Source organism: Suricata suricatta, chromosome 5 (genome assembly GCF_006229205.1).
Source record: "Suricata suricatta isolate VVHF042 chromosome 5, meerkat_22Aug2017_6uvM2_HiC, whole genome shotgun sequence".
Lineage (NCBI taxonomy): Eukaryota > Metazoa > Chordata > Mammalia > Carnivora > Herpestidae > Suricata > Suricata suricatta.
This window is the reverse complement of record NC_043704.1, coordinates 703687-718144: the sequence shown is the minus strand read 5'-3', so window position 1 is coordinate 718144 and position 14458 is coordinate 703687. Positions and strand designations below refer to the sequence as shown.

The window sequence follows — 14458 nt, the reverse complement described above, 5'->3', positions numbered from 1 at the left end:
CCCCCGGTGCCCTCGGCCACAGTCCCCAGTGCCCCCAACCACAGTCCTCAGTGCCCCCAACCACAGCCCCCAGATGCCCCCGCCACAGGCCCAGGTGCCCCTGGCCACAGCCAAGGCTGGTCTTCAGCCAACCCCTCCTGCTCCCTGTGGTCAGGGGCCCCCTGGTCAGGGCACCTCAGGGGGACCAGGACGTGTACCTCCCCCTGGATATCTGTGCGTTTTCCAAGATGGAATTTGAGAGAAATGTGATCCCAGAAACCTCTATTTCCTGCTTTAACACCCTTGATCACAGCCACTTTATAGGCAGGAGTAACAGAGAGAAACCCTCTGCCCAGTGTGACAGGGATCAGCCCCTGTCACATGAGAGTTGCATCTGGGTCGGGGTGTCCCTCTGGGGCTCTGGCCCCCGACTCCTTGACTCCCGTCTTGGGGGGGTCTCAGCTGTGCTCCGGGGTGTCCTGAGCTGATGGGTCTCACCACCGCCCCCCCCTTGCAGCGGCTCCCACCTGAAGGAGAACAAATACCTCATTGTGGTGACCGACGGGCACCCCCTGGAGGGCTACAAGGAGCCGTGCGGGGGCCTGGAGGATGCCGTCAACGAGGCCAAGCACATGGGCATCAAAGTCTTCTCGGTGGCCATCACGCCGGACCACCTGGTAGGAGCCCCCCCTGCTCTGCGGAGGGGCACCGGGCGTGGCCTGCGGGGCGCAGAGGTGCAGGCACCGCGCCACAGGGCGGGGGTCTCAGGAAGAGGCCGGGCCCCTAGCCGCACTCAGCCTCACCCCTTGTCCACACCAGGAACCCCGTCTGAGCATCATCGCCACGGACCACACCTACCGGCGCAACTTCACGGCGGCTGACTGGGGGCAGAGCCGGGACGCGGAGGAGGTCATCAGCCAGACCATTGACACCATCATCGACATGATAGTGAGCGCCCGCCCCACCCTCGCGCCCGCCCCACCCTCGTGCCCGCGTCTGGACGGCTGGGAAATCCCGTGGCCCTGGATATAAATTAATCCTGCTTTTTCATTTCAATTTTCAGAAAAACAATGTGGAGCAAGTGGTAGGAGCCCCTTCCTTGCCCTCCCGTCCCCCTTCCCCTCTGTCTCCTCTGCCTCCCCCCTCCCCCCCCTCCCGGGCCCCCCTCCCCCCACTGTCCAGGACATCACCAGCCCCCCGTGGGTCCCGCCATCGGAGCTCAGGCGGTGCGCCCAGCCCTGTTCTCTAACTCGTCCTCTGTCCTGCAGTGCTGTTCCTTCGAGTGCCAGGTGAGTGTGGGACCCCCCCCCCGGCTCTGGGGACACCCAGAGTGCTACCTAGGGCTGACCCTTCTCTCCCGTCTTGCAGCCCGCCAGAGGACCTCCCGGGCCACGGGGCGACCCCGGGTATGAGGTGAGTGGCCGCAGGCCCCCTGGAGGGAGAGAAGTGTGGATACAGAACCAGACAAATGTCCCCGCGACCTGGAGCCCCCTGTGTTGGGGACACAGTGGGCCCTCGGCAGCTGTCCTAAGCCCCCACAGAGCACCCCTTCACACTGGGTGTGGGGGCAGTGATGGCCTCAGTGGGCAGGTGCCCCCGCCCGTGGGACCCGTGGCCTCCCCATGGCGGAGGGGCGGGCATTGCCTGGTGCTCTGGTCCTGGAGGTCCACCTTCTCGTGCGCAGGCTGCAAACGTGGGGCCCAAGGCCAGGTGTGGCCCACACTTACAACCTGTGGGGGTCGTCCATCAGAGTCCGGGGTTCTGGAACCCCTAAAATTGTTAGATTCCGTGGCCATGAAGCCACACAGGCACCACACACCATTGGGGCCCCTCTCCAGCCGGGAGCCCTGCACAGCAGCAGGAACGGGGTGGGGGTGCCAGAGACAAAGGTTCAGGGGCCAGGTCGGCCAGCACGGGCCAGCACAGGGTCCGGTGGGCTCTGTGGAAGGGGCACATGCACTGACCTCGCAGACCCCAGGGCCACAGGTAACAGGGAAGGAGCCTGAAAACCCCTCACGCTCTGAAGGCCAATGGATTATCTTCTTAATCCTTTTCTTGTGAGCAACTTGGGGTCTTCTCCATCAGCGTCTTAGAAACAAATAGAAACCGTCCCCCAACCTTGACCTGTTCTGTGTTGCAGGGAGAACGTGGGAAGCCAGGTCTCCCAGGAGAGAAAGGAGAAGCCGGAGACCCCGTGAGTGCCAAGCACCTGATCTTGGGGGCGGGGGGCTGACAAACTTGAGGCTGGGAGGGAAGTCGGGCTGTGGAAGCTTCTAGAAGGATGGCTGGTTTCTATGCACCATGGTCATGTGGCCTGCCCCTGAGAGGACATGACCCCAAGGGCAGTGAGGGCCAGAGGATGCACCCACAAGCATTCCTTCCAGCACATTCTGCCGAGGCCTCCATTCAGACCCAGCTCACCCTCCTCTCCTCCCGGGGGTCTAAACCTTACCCTCCCCACTCTCCCTCTGGGGTGATGTCTTAGACCTTCCCCTCCCCCCTCTCCCTCTGGGGTGGTGTCTTAGACCTTCCTCACCCCCCTCTCCTCCTTGGGGGGGTGTCAGACCTTCCCCTCCTCCCTCTCCTCCTGGGCCCTGATCTCCCCTCTCCTCCCTGGACTCCACTGACGAGCCCCCAGGATTGGGAGGCGGAGCCTTCACATAGGGGCTGCTCTCCGGGACTCGGCCAGCGGTCAGCCAACCCGGTCTCTCTGGCTGACCAGGCCTGAGCAGAGTGGGGGTCAAGGCGGACTGGGTGGGGGCTGTGGCTGCCCCCAGGGCTGTCTGACATGCACTCTCCTCCATGTTCCAGGGAAGGCCTGGGGACCTGGGACCCGTCGGCTACCAGGGGATGAAGGTACGTCTCCCTCTCCTCCTGCAGAGCAGCTGGACCTTCCTGGGGCCCGGCCGGGACACACCTGGGCTCAGCCCTGGGCCTCGGGCCTCAGGACACTAGTAACGCTGTCTTTCCTCCTCTGTCTGCTCTTTAGGGAGAAAAAGGGAGCCGCGGGGAGAAGGTGAGTAAGGCAGGACTTTGGGGCACAGAGCCGCCCCCACCCGCACAGGAGGTGACGTGGCCCATCTCCAGTGTGTCTGAGCCACGACACGCTGGTGGGGACCCATCCTGGCCACCCCGTTCGCCTCCCTGGGAACGTGTGCACGGCATTCCCCCGAGAACTTGCCGCGCTGGAGGACCACTCACTCCCCCTTCTGTCTCCACAGGGCTCCAGGGGATCCAAGGGCTACAAGGTGAGTGTGTCTTCGGGGACCTGTCTTCTGCCCCCGAGGGGTCCTGTCTGACCTTCCTGAACCCTTCTTTGGTCTTTGTGCCTTGCAGGGCGAGAAGGGCAAGCGTGGCATCGATGGCGTGGACGGCATGAAGGTAAGCCCGCCTGGCGGGAGCGCTGGTGACTCGCAGGAGGCGAGAAAGGCATGTTTGCTGCCAGGGCCCAGGCCCCGGGGCCCCCAAGCCCCCCGGCCAAGTGCAGGCCGTTGTCCTGGTGGGGCTTTCCTGGGCGGGGATCGATGAGCCGGAGTGCAAGTCTTGACCTCTAATTCTGCCTTCCTCCCTCCAGGGGGAGATGGGGTATCCCGGCCTGCCAGGCTGCAAGGGCTCGCCCGGATTCGACGTAAGTTGCGTTCTGTCACTCAAGTTTTAGGGCTAAGTTCTCCTGAGCGAACACAGACTCAGCCCTTCCTCTGAACCTCTAAGAGGTCACGGGCGGGCCACACCCAGGCAGACCTGCCTTTTTGTTTGCATTCGTGTGCAGCCCGATGGCTGCTTGTTGAAGACCGAGGACTGACCGCCTGCAATTTCTCGCCAGGGAGCTCAAGGACCCCCCGGGCCCAAGGGTGACCCTGGTGCCTTCGGACTGAAAGGAGAAAAGGTCAGTGACCCGGGGCCCACGTACCCAGGACAAGTCAGAAACCCTCCCGGGCGCGGATTCTCCATGGCCCGTGGGCCGGGCAGGACGCTGGGGTGGAGAGAGCGGACGACAGAGCCACGGCTGGGGGCAGGCGCGGCCGTCCAAGGGGAGCGTCCCCTGTGCCCCCGGCAGCCGCGCCCTGGGCCAGGCTGCCCCCTGGAAGGACAAACGTGGAGGCCTTGCGGCCTGGACTCTGTCTGCTCACGTGAAGGTCTCAACTTAACCACAAACAGGAGGCAGGAAAGCCAACTGGGGCCCCAAGGTTTTGAGTGTAACTTGGAGCGCAGCTGCGTTTCCAGCTGGAAACGGGAAGTGCGGGCCGGTGACAGCGCTCCTGCCGAGCGGACCTCCTGGGCGGATTAGAATCCGCAGGCTGCTCTGCGGGCCCTGGCCTGACAGCCTCGGTGACCCGGTGACCCGGGGCGGGGCTCACCATCTGCGTGAGGGGGGCTTGGGCAGTGGGCGACCCGGGAGGCGACTTCTGCGGAGACGCGGGTGGTGGAGGAGGGTCCTGAGAGTCCACGGGTGCTTGGTTAGGGGGGCGGCCGAAGTCGGGGTGAGGGGGCCCGGCGCAGGGTGACCGGTGTCCCGGCCGGCAGCCGTAGTCTCCCGCAGGCTGACCTTTCTGATCTTCCCAGGGTGCCCCTGGAGCTGACGGGGAGCCCGGGAGGCCGGGGAGCACTGGGCCCCCCGGGGATGAGGTGAGCACTCACAGGGCCCCGACGGGGCTGGGGCGGGGCAGGGGGGGCCCCAGGAGGGGCTGCGGGAGCAGGGGCAGGCCACGGCCAGGGCCCATTCTGCCTTGTTCTCCCCCAGGGCGAGCCGGGGCTACCTGGCCCCCCCGGAGAGAAGGGAGAGGCCGGCGATGAGGTGAGCGCCCCCCGTGACCCCTGTCCCAGCTCCAGGCCCTGAAACAGAGTCCCCGGCCCAGACTGACGCTGTTTGTTCCTCTCAATCCCAGGGAAACCCGGGACCAGACGGTGCCCCTGGAGAAAGGGTGAGTGGGCCGGGGCGGCCGGTGTGGCTGACGAGCCCCAGGTCCCTGCGAGGCCGGGGCGCGCTGTGGGGGCTCGGCCCACGCCCCGCCTGAGCCCCTGCCGATGCCGGTGCGAGCCACAGCCTTACCTTCTCTGCCGCTGTCCACACAGGGCGGCCCTGGGGAGAGAGGACCGCGGGGGACCCCAGGCGTGCGCGGCCCCAGGGGAGACCCGGTGAGTCACCGTTGGCTGAGCTGAGACCCCATGCCCCAGGAGGGGGCCAGAGCCTGAGGTCGGGGGGTCAGGTGGGGTCAGGCCACCAGCCTCACAGGGCACATGCCACCAAGTCCCTTTGGCGCCTGGAATTCACCCACACACTCGCCCGCTCCTTTCCCCATGTCTGTCTCCCTGGCTCAGGAAATGTGGCAGCCCCCGCCCAACCCGCTGGTCCCCGGGCATCTCCAGGGGTGTGAGCAGGGCCAGGGGAGGGGAGTGTGGGCCCAGATGAGGAGAGCAAGGGGTGGCGTTACCCCTCCCCCCATCACCGATGACCAGCGTGTGTGGGGGACACCACCACACACACACACAGCCACACACACAGCCACATGACACACACACACACAGCACACGGAGGCACACACACACACACACACATGCGCACAACCATATGTGGACCCCGGTGGCCGTCACGGATGCGGTCCCGGGAGCAGCCTGCACAGTTCTTTCGTTGAGTGCACACCTGTCACTCAGGTGACACTCATGTGGGTGCACGGCTCCTCCCAGGTCACGATTCACTCAGCTCACCATCGCACATCCGGGCTTTTCCAGACCCTGCAGCCCCCAAACCCCTTAAATGTTGGGGACAGAGCTTGCGCTCCGGAACGGTTCTTTCTTACAACGTGAGGAGCAGGAGTGTCCAGAAGCCTGCACGACCTCGCGGTCGCGATGGCCCGCAGCCCAGCCTCCGTTCAGAGCTCTCTCTGGCCCTCGGTCCATTGTAGGCTCTGCAGGAGCTGGAGGGCAGGCCCCAGACAGGCCGTGCCTGGTCAGAGGAGGGGACAGTAGCCCCCCAGAGCCAGCGGAAGGGGTGACGTCCTCAAACCTGGGCGTGGACCTGACCGGCTCGCCGCAGAGCAGGGCAAGCCTCATCTGATCCCAGGAGCAGGACGCCGCGGAGGCCGTGTGGTCCCTCTCGCTGTGATGACCCGGGCGTGGCCGCTCTTCCTGAGGCCGTGTGTCTGGGTGTCCCAATGGGGAGAGCGAGCTTAGCCTGAGGCCAAGGTCACCGGAAGAGAGATTTGCTTTCTGTCCCGTCCTTGCTCCTTGTTCGGTCCCCAGCACAGCACAGGGGCTGGAGAGGGACATCGAAGCAGGGACAGCGTGGCCTGACCCCTTCCAAGCCTCCCTGCTGAGATCAGGGAACAGACGGAAGGCCAGGCCGCACCCCAGGAAGCCCCCTGGGTGGACAGAGGCCGGCAGGGGTCAGGCCGGCTCCTGAGACCGGTCATGCAGCCTCACTGGACACGCAGCTAAAGTAAGGGGCTGCCTCCAGCCCCAGGAGGGGCTGCCGGCCTCCTGGTCATGGCCTCCCAAAGCCTCGAGATGGCTGTGCACTCGGCCACTGTGTGTGGAAAGCTGGGGGCAGGGTGAGGCCCGGCCCGCGGAGAGGGCGACCCTCCCTGGCTCTGGCCTCTGCCGTGGGACCCCCGGCCCTGTCCCTCGGCCGCCCCGGCAGCCTGGCCTCCCCTGGCCTCCACACTCACTGCTCACTCCTCCCCAGGGTGAAGCTGGACCCCAAGGCGACCAGGGACGAGAGGGCCCCGTCGGCGTCCCCGGAGACCCGGTAGGAAGCGGTCAGGGGGTGGCGGCCACGTCTGTCACCGACAGAAAGGCTGTGGTGGCTCCTGAAGTTAAGGGCGGTCCCTCTCTGCTTCTGACTTGGGGACTTCCTGTGGGGGCTGCCCAGGGTCGGGAGTGGTGGCCCCGCTCTTGTGCCCCTGTCACCTGGCGGGGGTCTGCCAGCACATGGAGCTGAGCGGGCACACCCCCAGCCGCCTAGGCTCTGCCCTCAGAGTGGGTGGGAGGGGGCCCCGGCTCGGTTGGCACAGGAAGATGGCAGTCGGGGCTCGAGTGGACCTGAGGCCCCTGGGGCACCCTGGCGGAAACGGCATGTTTGAGCCCCGGGGAGACAGCTCAGTGCGTGGAATCCAGGTGTGAGATCCTGGCTGGAGGCAGATCTGAGAGTGCCAGTGCATGGAAGTTTCCAGAATTCCTGGATGTGACACCTTCCAGAGGCCATGCTGGGGGAGGGGAGCAGGCGCTGGGGACCTCCCAGCGGGCAGGAGGAGGGGACAGCGGCCCTGGTGGGCAGAAAGCGAGGAGGAAGACAGCAGCTGTGAATGGGGGTGACCTTGGGGGGGGCCAGACCCGGGGCCCTAGGGGGCCTTGGTTTGTGGCATCGAACGTTTTGGTGGCTTTTCTTGTGGAGAAAATTTTGGAGTTGGGATTTTAGCAAAAAGTGATTTAAAAACCAAGAATGAAGCACCTGCCATAGGGCTACTGAGTCTCCTGACGGCGGCACAGACACACCTGGGCCCGCTCCAGCGTGGGTGCAGGCGGCGGGCGCCCACATAGGCAGGCGCAGCCCGTGGGAACCTCCCCTCGCACACAGTTCCGGGCCGTTCCCGGGTCTGTGGCCGGGTGAGCAGGAGAGGCCCCGCTGGGCCCTGGCGCTGCCGGCGCAGAGCCGGGCACTTCTGAGCCTCTGCCCCCCCTTCTGGGAGGAAAGTAGGCGTAGAGGCTCCGTGGCCGTAGACACAAGACCCCACAGAGAGGCCCCGCCCCTGGCTGGGAGAGCGGTGGGATGGGTAACTCCGGCAGGAGAAGGGCTTACACGGACGAGCCGAGTTCTCCTGTCCCCGCGCCTCCCCCACTGGGATCCCTTCTTACGTCCTTCCAAAATCTAGTTTCTTCTAGAATCCTCCCAGACAAAGCGTGGGGTGTGAGAGGGTGCGGGGTACCGGTGCCCTCTGCACAGCCCCCAGGGGACCGGCCGGGTCAGCCCGAGGCCCCGCCCGTCCGCCCGCAGAGTGGCCGGTCTGGTCCGCTGTCCACACCCGTGCAGGTGATCTCCAGGACTTTGCTTTGCAGAAAAATACTGAACTATCAGTGCCCGTCTGTCTGTCTCTTAGCTCGTTTGGGTCTCCATTTGTCCGTCCACCCATCCATCTATCCATCTTGAAATACTTCCGGGGCTGCATCCAGAACGTAAATTCTTAGCAGTGCAATGTCATGGGCAAATGGTGTGTGCGTGTGTTATTTGCCAAATACTTGTACTTGACTTGGCCCCACGTAGGCCCCCCCCAAGAGTGTGACACAGCCCTGGACCGGCACCTGTGTGCGCGGGAGAGATGCCGCCCCTCTGCGTGTCCGTGCACCTCGGGGACGGCCCTGTGCTCTCCTGCTCTGTGCCAGGGTCTGCGGGAAAGGCCGGGCGCGGCCTCTCAGGGTCCAGGCCCCCGCGTCCCGGCTCTGGCTGCGCCCTCAGCGGCCCATCCTCCACTGGGTCTGCTTCTACAGACATTTTTTCTGTCCTCTGCATGTGGCTTTGTCCCAGGATCTTGAGGATCAGGATGTTCTGCTCATTTACAAGATTCCAAATGCCTTCCCCCTTTTATTGAATTCTTTGCTTCCTCTTTGATGCATCCGGAGGATCTACTAGGGTCAGCAGTGAGGGGGGCTGGAACTTTTATGTGAGCAGCGCGTCGGTCGGCGAAACACCGGCCTTTCCTGCTGCTGGAGGTCAGGCATCAGGTTCTGCCCTCTCTCTGCTGTGTCTTTCTGGGGTCCCTGGCCTCTATCTGCCCCCGTTCTGACGAGGTGTCCTCCCGGGAGGGGCTACTCGGCCGCCCGCAACGTTCCCAGGCCCCCCGCCTTCCCCCCACTGTCCTTCGGGGGGGGGCAGTGTGGCCAGCACAAGCTGGCCGCGGTCCCAGTGGTCTGGTCCCTTCTCGGGAAGTCGTTCAAGACGCTGCAGCTTCAGATGCTAAGAGGGGGAGGTGTCACTGGGGTTTCCTCTGGTAGCACCTGCTTGTCCCTGAGTAACTGCCACCGTGAAAGCCAGTCACCACTGGAGGCTGTCCGGGGGAGGTCCCACGTCCCCCAGCCCGGGGCCCAGCCGGGAAGGTCTGCTCCTGACTTGTGGCGCTCCAGTCACCTGTCCACCTGAACCCTCCGTGAGGGGCAGGGAGGTGAGGACGCTGTGGAATCCGGCTTGTCCACACTGGACATCGCCTGGCCGGCCTCAGTGCCGTCTCTGCCTCCGGGCAGCCTTCCTCCTGACCCGTCGTGGCCCCAGACTCCAGACCCCCACTAGGCAGTTGTCCCTGCAGACCTGTCTGAGCAGGGAGTTTTCCCAGAGCAGAGGAAGGGTCCAGAAAGGAGGGAGGGGGACAGTCCCGCTGTGTGGCCCCTGCCAGGCCAAGCCTCTCATCCCTGCGGCGGGCACGGCCACCTCCCTGCGTGGATGCCAGCACTGCCCACCCGGAGCAGGGGACCCTTGAGCTGGGTCCCAGGAGGCGCCCGCCCAGCAGGCCAGCTGCTGAGGTGGCTGAGCAGAAACTGTCCCCAAGCGTGGCCCTCCTGTCTCCTGGGGCCCGGGATGCACCTGCGCCTGGGGTGCTCACCCTTTCTTGGGGCCTGGCTGGGGTGTCCCTGAAGTGCTCAGGGGGCCAAGACCTTGGACCCAGAAAGGCAGCAGTGGCCTCCCGGGAGAGGTGTAAACCAGGCAGGCCCCCAGCACAGACCTGGGGCCCGGAGGGCGGGGGCGGGGCTCAGAGGGCACTGACACGTGTGGCACCTTTGCAGGGTGAGGCTGGCCCCATTGGACCCAAAGGGTACCGAGGTGATGAGGGGCCCCCAGGGCCCGAGGTGAGTAGCCCCACTGCCCCCAGCCCCTGCCCCCGGCCCCTGAGGGCCCTTACAGCTGGGGAGTACCCCCGTCTAGGTAGACCCCTAAATGTTTTAGTGCATTTTATGGTAACTGCTGTGTCTTTCAGGAAACTTGGAAAATGTAGGAAAAAAAAACCCAGAGAATTGAAATCTAAACCACCCAGAGATAAACAATACAACCATTTTAGCTTATTTCTTTCCAATTTATTTTTGTTATTTCCATTTTGTGCCTTATAAATTTGACTTCACAAAGTTTTTCTTTAATTTTGTCATTATGAAATTTTCTGGAACCCTAAAGATTTTGCAGGCCATGGCTGGCGCGACCTTGGGCAGCCCTGTTCGTGCCGGGTTTCTCTGAGCTCCGGGGTCGGCACTCCCAGCCCCGGAGGCACGTAGCCCCATCTCTGGTCCTGTCCTGGGGGTGCTGCCCGGGCGGGTCACTGGACGGGACGTACGGACGCCCCCCGGGGTCGGTTAGCCCCGTCACACCTTCCACAGGATGATGAATTTAAAAATCCTCCTTCGAATCAACGCTGTGCTGAGGGGGAGAAACATGGTGTTATTGCACTCGGCCTTCCGTTTCCGCAGAGCCGCGCTGGGCCTCCGGCCTGCACTGCTCACTGCCTGCACGTCCACTTAACCTTCCCCGCCCCTGCCCCCTCCTTAGGGTGCCAGAGGGGCTCCAGGGCCCGCAGGACCCCCCGGAGACCCCGGGCTGATGGGCGAAAGGGTGAGTGGTGGTCCCAAGGGCCCAGGGCCTGGGTGGGGGTGCCTGGCTGCTCAGGTCTCTGCTGGGAGGGGTGCACACGGGGGGCTTGAGGGTCTCAGCCGCGGTTGTCTGGCAAGGTGTGTCCTCCACAGGCGACTGTCCCCTCTGTGTCGAGGGCACCGCGGGCACTGCAGTCACTGTGGTCCTGGGGGGTCACAGCGCTCCCCGCAGGCACTGCCCCTCTCTCTCCGGAGTCTGGGGACATGCAGGGCAGTCCTGGGCAGGGGGGACCATCCTGAGCCTGGGCGAGTCCCGGTGACAAGACTCGGTCTGCTCTCCACAGGGGGAAGACGGCCCACCCGGAAACGGCACTGAGGGCTTCCCCGGCTTCCCTGTGAGTGCCCCAAACCCCTTGCCTGGCACCCCCTTCGGGCCAGCCGGTTGGACCCAGGACCATGGGCGGGACCAGGAAGTCACGGCTGGGATTACCTGTCGGGCACCCCCTCCCCCACAGCCAAATCAGAGGCTGGCCTGACGGTCCTGCTCTCTCTCCAGGGCTACCCAGGCAGCCGAGGCCCCCTCGGGATAAACGTGAGTACACGCCACCACCCGGCTAGCGGCGTGTTCACACGCACACCACACATGTGCCCCAACACGGGCTTAGCCGAGGCCCCTCCCACGTGTGTCTCAGCCTGTGGGTGCCCCTGCCTGGCCTAGGGGTGCACCTGGGGACCGACACTCCCCTCTGGGCTCCCAGGGGCTCAGACCTCGGGTGTCCTCTGGCTGGCACTCGGCCCAGGTGTCTCCCCCAGGAACGTGCACCTGCTCTGGTGGGCCACGGTGTCTCTCTCCATCTTTTCCTTGTAAAACTTTTGCTTCTTGAAAAGGAAATGCAGCACTGTGACAGTTAATAAGGCCGATTGAAAATAGAAATCTGGCAGAGGAGAGGGCTGGCGGGAGGCTGGTGCTGGGTGAGAGCCGCCCCTGCCGAGGTGCTGGTCTGCATGGAGACGTGGCTCTGGCCACCAGCCACCCCAGGGGCCTGCCTCCCCGGGAGCCCAGGCCCTCTGCACCCACCCTGTCCTGGGCCAGGGTCCCAGCCACACACACGCACCTGGAGGGTCCCCTGCAGACCCTCCGCCACACGGACCGCATGCTCCCTGTCGCCCACAGGGCACAAAAGGCTACCCCGGCCTCAAGGGGGACGAGGGAGAACCTGGAGACCCTGGAGAGGACGTGAGTGAGGAGCCCGCCCAGGACGTTGGGAAGTCACCGGCTGGGGCCATCGAGAGAGGCGGTTGTGGGCCGCTGAGGCTCCGAGGGTGGGCGTGGGGGGGTCAGGGCACCCTGGACCCGGGCAGAGTGCAGTGGGTGGCTGGTTGATGGTGGCTGTGTCTGGTGACACTGTGCTCTTCCCTTCCAGAACAATGACATCTCACCCCCAGGTGTCAAAGGAGCCAAGGGATACCGGGGCCCTGAAGGCCCCCAGGTGAGTGGGTGCGGCAGCCGGGGGGGTGCGCTCTGGAGTTCCAAGGCTGCAGGGGGGTAGGGGTGGCGATTTGGGGAGTAGGTCTCCAGGGAAGGCTTCCAGGGGGCTGGCACTCTGACAGCAGGGATGGGAGGCAACGGGCAATCTCAAGGGTTGTGGGGAGCTTAGAGAAGGGGGAGCAGCCGGTCAGCAGGTGGGGCATGAAGAGAGCACAGCAGAGCCTGGGGCGGGGGCCTGGGGGGGCCCCTGTCCATCCAGGCGGCACAGTCAGACTGGGTAGAACTGCCCCCCCAGTGGTGAACACCCTGATGGCAAGGGCCATGCCCAGCCCCCCGCTGGCCCCCGGGCGAGGGAGTAGGTGCCAGCCGGTGACCACAGGGCCGACGGCAGTCAGGGGCTCCTAATGGGAGGTGGGGTCGGCCCCAAGACCAGGAGGGTGAGGGTGGGCTTGCTCAGGACCCCCATCGGACCCGCAGCTCAGGAAGTGATCGTCCTTACCACTTTTTTCTGGTCCTTCCTCTGACAGGGACCCCCAGGACACACGGGACCACCAGGGCCAGATGTAAGTGGGTGTCTGTGACGTCCCTGGGGGGCCGACCACTCTGGCCAAGGATCCGGGGGTGGAGAGCCATGACGCAGTGGGGCGGGGTGTGGTCGTCATGGAGGAACCTGGAGGGACCACATATCAGTGACACTTCAGGTGCCCCTGCTCCAGAGTGCCTAACACTCTGGAAAGTCAGAGCCGCTGCCCCAGCCCTGTCCTGCCGTGGTCCCCGGGGAGGGCGGCGGGGGGACCAGTTCAGCCCTGGGGCCTGTGTCTCTTCCCCTCCAGGAATGTGAGATCTTGGACATCATCATGAAAATGTGCTGTGAGTATCTCTCTTGTCTGGGGTGGAAGGAACCGGTCCCTCTGGCCCCAGCACCCCCTGCGGGTGCTCACAGAGGGACCACTGGAACTGTGGCCGGGAGGGAGGCAAACAGGAGGGGCGGGAGTGTCCCCAGAGGTGGAGGGTGGGGGCCAAGCCACTGCCACCCCCCACCGCCCTACCCAGGGGTCCCGAGCACCGGGCAGAACAGCCCACACTGGTGAGGGCAGTCAAGGAGGGCGGGAAGCTGGCAGAGGGTTTATGACCTGACTTCTCGACGGGAATATAACTGTTTTCTCCTCTTTCCCACAGCTTGCTGCGGTGAGTCACTTGAATGTGTCTAGAGGGCTCCCTGGGGGTGGCAGGGCTGTGCCCCCTCCTCCTATATTAGGCTGTAGAGCAGCAGGGACCCTCACGTCCTCACGGTGCCACCACGGCCTTGTGGCGCTGGCCCGTCCCCATCCTCACCACTGGAACCCACGCGGCCAGCCACAGGCTGGGGCCAGAAGCCCCGGGTCCCGGCAGGGGGGCAGCTCTGCTGAGCGGGGACCCCTCCTTGGCTGCAGAGTGCAAGTGTGGTCCCATCGACATCCTGTTCGTGCTGGACAGCTCGGAGAGCATCGGCCTGCAGAACTTTGAGATCGCCAAGGACTTCATCATCAAGGTCATCGACCGGCTGAGCAGAGACGAGCTGGTCAAGGTGAGGCAGGGACACCAGGCTGGAAAGAGGAGGCTCCCGGAACTTCGTTTCTCAAAAGCCGTAACCTCCACCCACCAGAGTGTGAGGCTCGGGGGGCCCGTGGAGCAGGGACAGACGGCGGGCGGAAGGGTGGCTGCCGGGACCCCCGTGCCCCTCCTGACCTTGGCATGTGACACGTGCAGTTTGAGCCCAAGGAGTCGCACGCGGGGGTGGTGCAGTATAGCCACAACCAGATGCAGGAGCACGTGGACCTGAGAAACGCCAACATCAAGAACGTTCAGGAGCTCAAGGAGTGAGTGTTGCGTGCCCGGCCACCGGCAAGCCTACCCGAAGGCCCTGACCGGCCCCGCCCCCCCGCCCCCCACACTGACCGCACTCGCTCTGCCCCACAGAGCCATCAAGAAGCTGCAGTGGATGGCGGGGGGCACGTTCACGGGCGAGGCCCTGCAGTACACGCGGAGCCGGCTGCTGCCGCCCACGACCAACAACCGCATAGCCCTGGTCATCACGGACGGCCGCTCCGACACCCAGAGGGACCCCACCCCACTCAACGTGCTCTGCGGCCCGGACATCCAGGTGGGGCCCTGCCTCCTGCCCCTGAGGACGTGGGGCACTTTCTCTGCCTGGGCCACGCTGACACGGTCCCTCCCCCACAGGTGGTCTCCGTGGGCATCAAGGACATGTTTGGCTACACCGCGGGCTCCGACCAGCTCAACGTCATCTCCTGCCAGGGCCTGGCGCCCCAGGGCCCGCCGGGCATCTCGCTGGTGAAGGAGAACTACGCCGAGCTGCTGGAGGACGCGTTCCTGAAGAACGTCACCACCCAGATCTGCATAGGTGGGCTGGGGGGCTCGGGGGAGGGG

At 64.9% G+C, this 14458-nt stretch overlaps 1 protein-coding gene and 1 long non-coding RNA gene across 2 annotated transcripts in view; one reads left to right on the top strand and one right to left on the bottom strand.

Moving 5' to 3' along the window:
* Nucleotides 1–14458, top strand: part of COL6A1 (collagen type VI alpha 1 chain) — an 18496-nt gene that overhangs the window by 2698 nt on the left and 1340 nt on the right. Inside the window, exons 4-33 of the mRNA XM_029938809.1 lie at nucleotides 497–656; nucleotides 799–927; nucleotides 1043–1063; nucleotides 1248–1268; nucleotides 1348–1392; nucleotides 2120–2173; nucleotides 2791–2835; nucleotides 2969–2995; nucleotides 3201–3227; nucleotides 3316–3360; nucleotides 3554–3607; nucleotides 3803–3865; nucleotides 4543–4605; nucleotides 4721–4774; nucleotides 4866–4901; nucleotides 5053–5115; nucleotides 6662–6724; nucleotides 9748–9810; nucleotides 10499–10561; nucleotides 10884–10934; nucleotides 11096–11131; nucleotides 11714–11776; nucleotides 11964–12029; nucleotides 12556–12591; nucleotides 12862–12898; nucleotides 13208–13216; nucleotides 13462–13595; nucleotides 13778–13887; nucleotides 13988–14171; nucleotides 14252–14458. The exon at nucleotides 14252–14458 is cut by the window's right edge and continues 1340 nt beyond it. Coding sequence (XP_029794669.1) covers nucleotides 497–656; nucleotides 799–927; nucleotides 1043–1063; nucleotides 1248–1268; nucleotides 1348–1392; nucleotides 2120–2173; nucleotides 2791–2835; nucleotides 2969–2995; nucleotides 3201–3227; nucleotides 3316–3360; nucleotides 3554–3607; nucleotides 3803–3865; nucleotides 4543–4605; nucleotides 4721–4774; nucleotides 4866–4901; nucleotides 5053–5115; nucleotides 6662–6724; nucleotides 9748–9810; nucleotides 10499–10561; nucleotides 10884–10934; nucleotides 11096–11131; nucleotides 11714–11776; nucleotides 11964–12029; nucleotides 12556–12591; nucleotides 12862–12898; nucleotides 13208–13216; nucleotides 13462–13595; nucleotides 13778–13887; nucleotides 13988–14171; nucleotides 14252–14458 — 2029 coding nt within the window. The remainder of the gene's footprint in view (nucleotides 1–496; nucleotides 657–798; nucleotides 928–1042; nucleotides 1064–1247; nucleotides 1269–1347; nucleotides 1393–2119; nucleotides 2174–2790; nucleotides 2836–2968; nucleotides 2996–3200; nucleotides 3228–3315; nucleotides 3361–3553; nucleotides 3608–3802; nucleotides 3866–4542; nucleotides 4606–4720; nucleotides 4775–4865; nucleotides 4902–5052; nucleotides 5116–6661; nucleotides 6725–9747; nucleotides 9811–10498; nucleotides 10562–10883; nucleotides 10935–11095; nucleotides 11132–11713; nucleotides 11777–11963; nucleotides 12030–12555; nucleotides 12592–12861; nucleotides 12899–13207; nucleotides 13217–13461; nucleotides 13596–13777; nucleotides 13888–13987; nucleotides 14172–14251) is intronic.
* On the bottom strand, nucleotides 10066–12693 carry LOC115291374. The gene is made up of 3 exons (XR_003908409.1): nucleotides 12528–12693; nucleotides 11308–11418; nucleotides 10066–10369 (listed from the first exon to the last, which is right to left on the bottom strand). It is a non-coding gene; the product is annotated as an uncharacterized LOC115291374 (long non-coding RNA).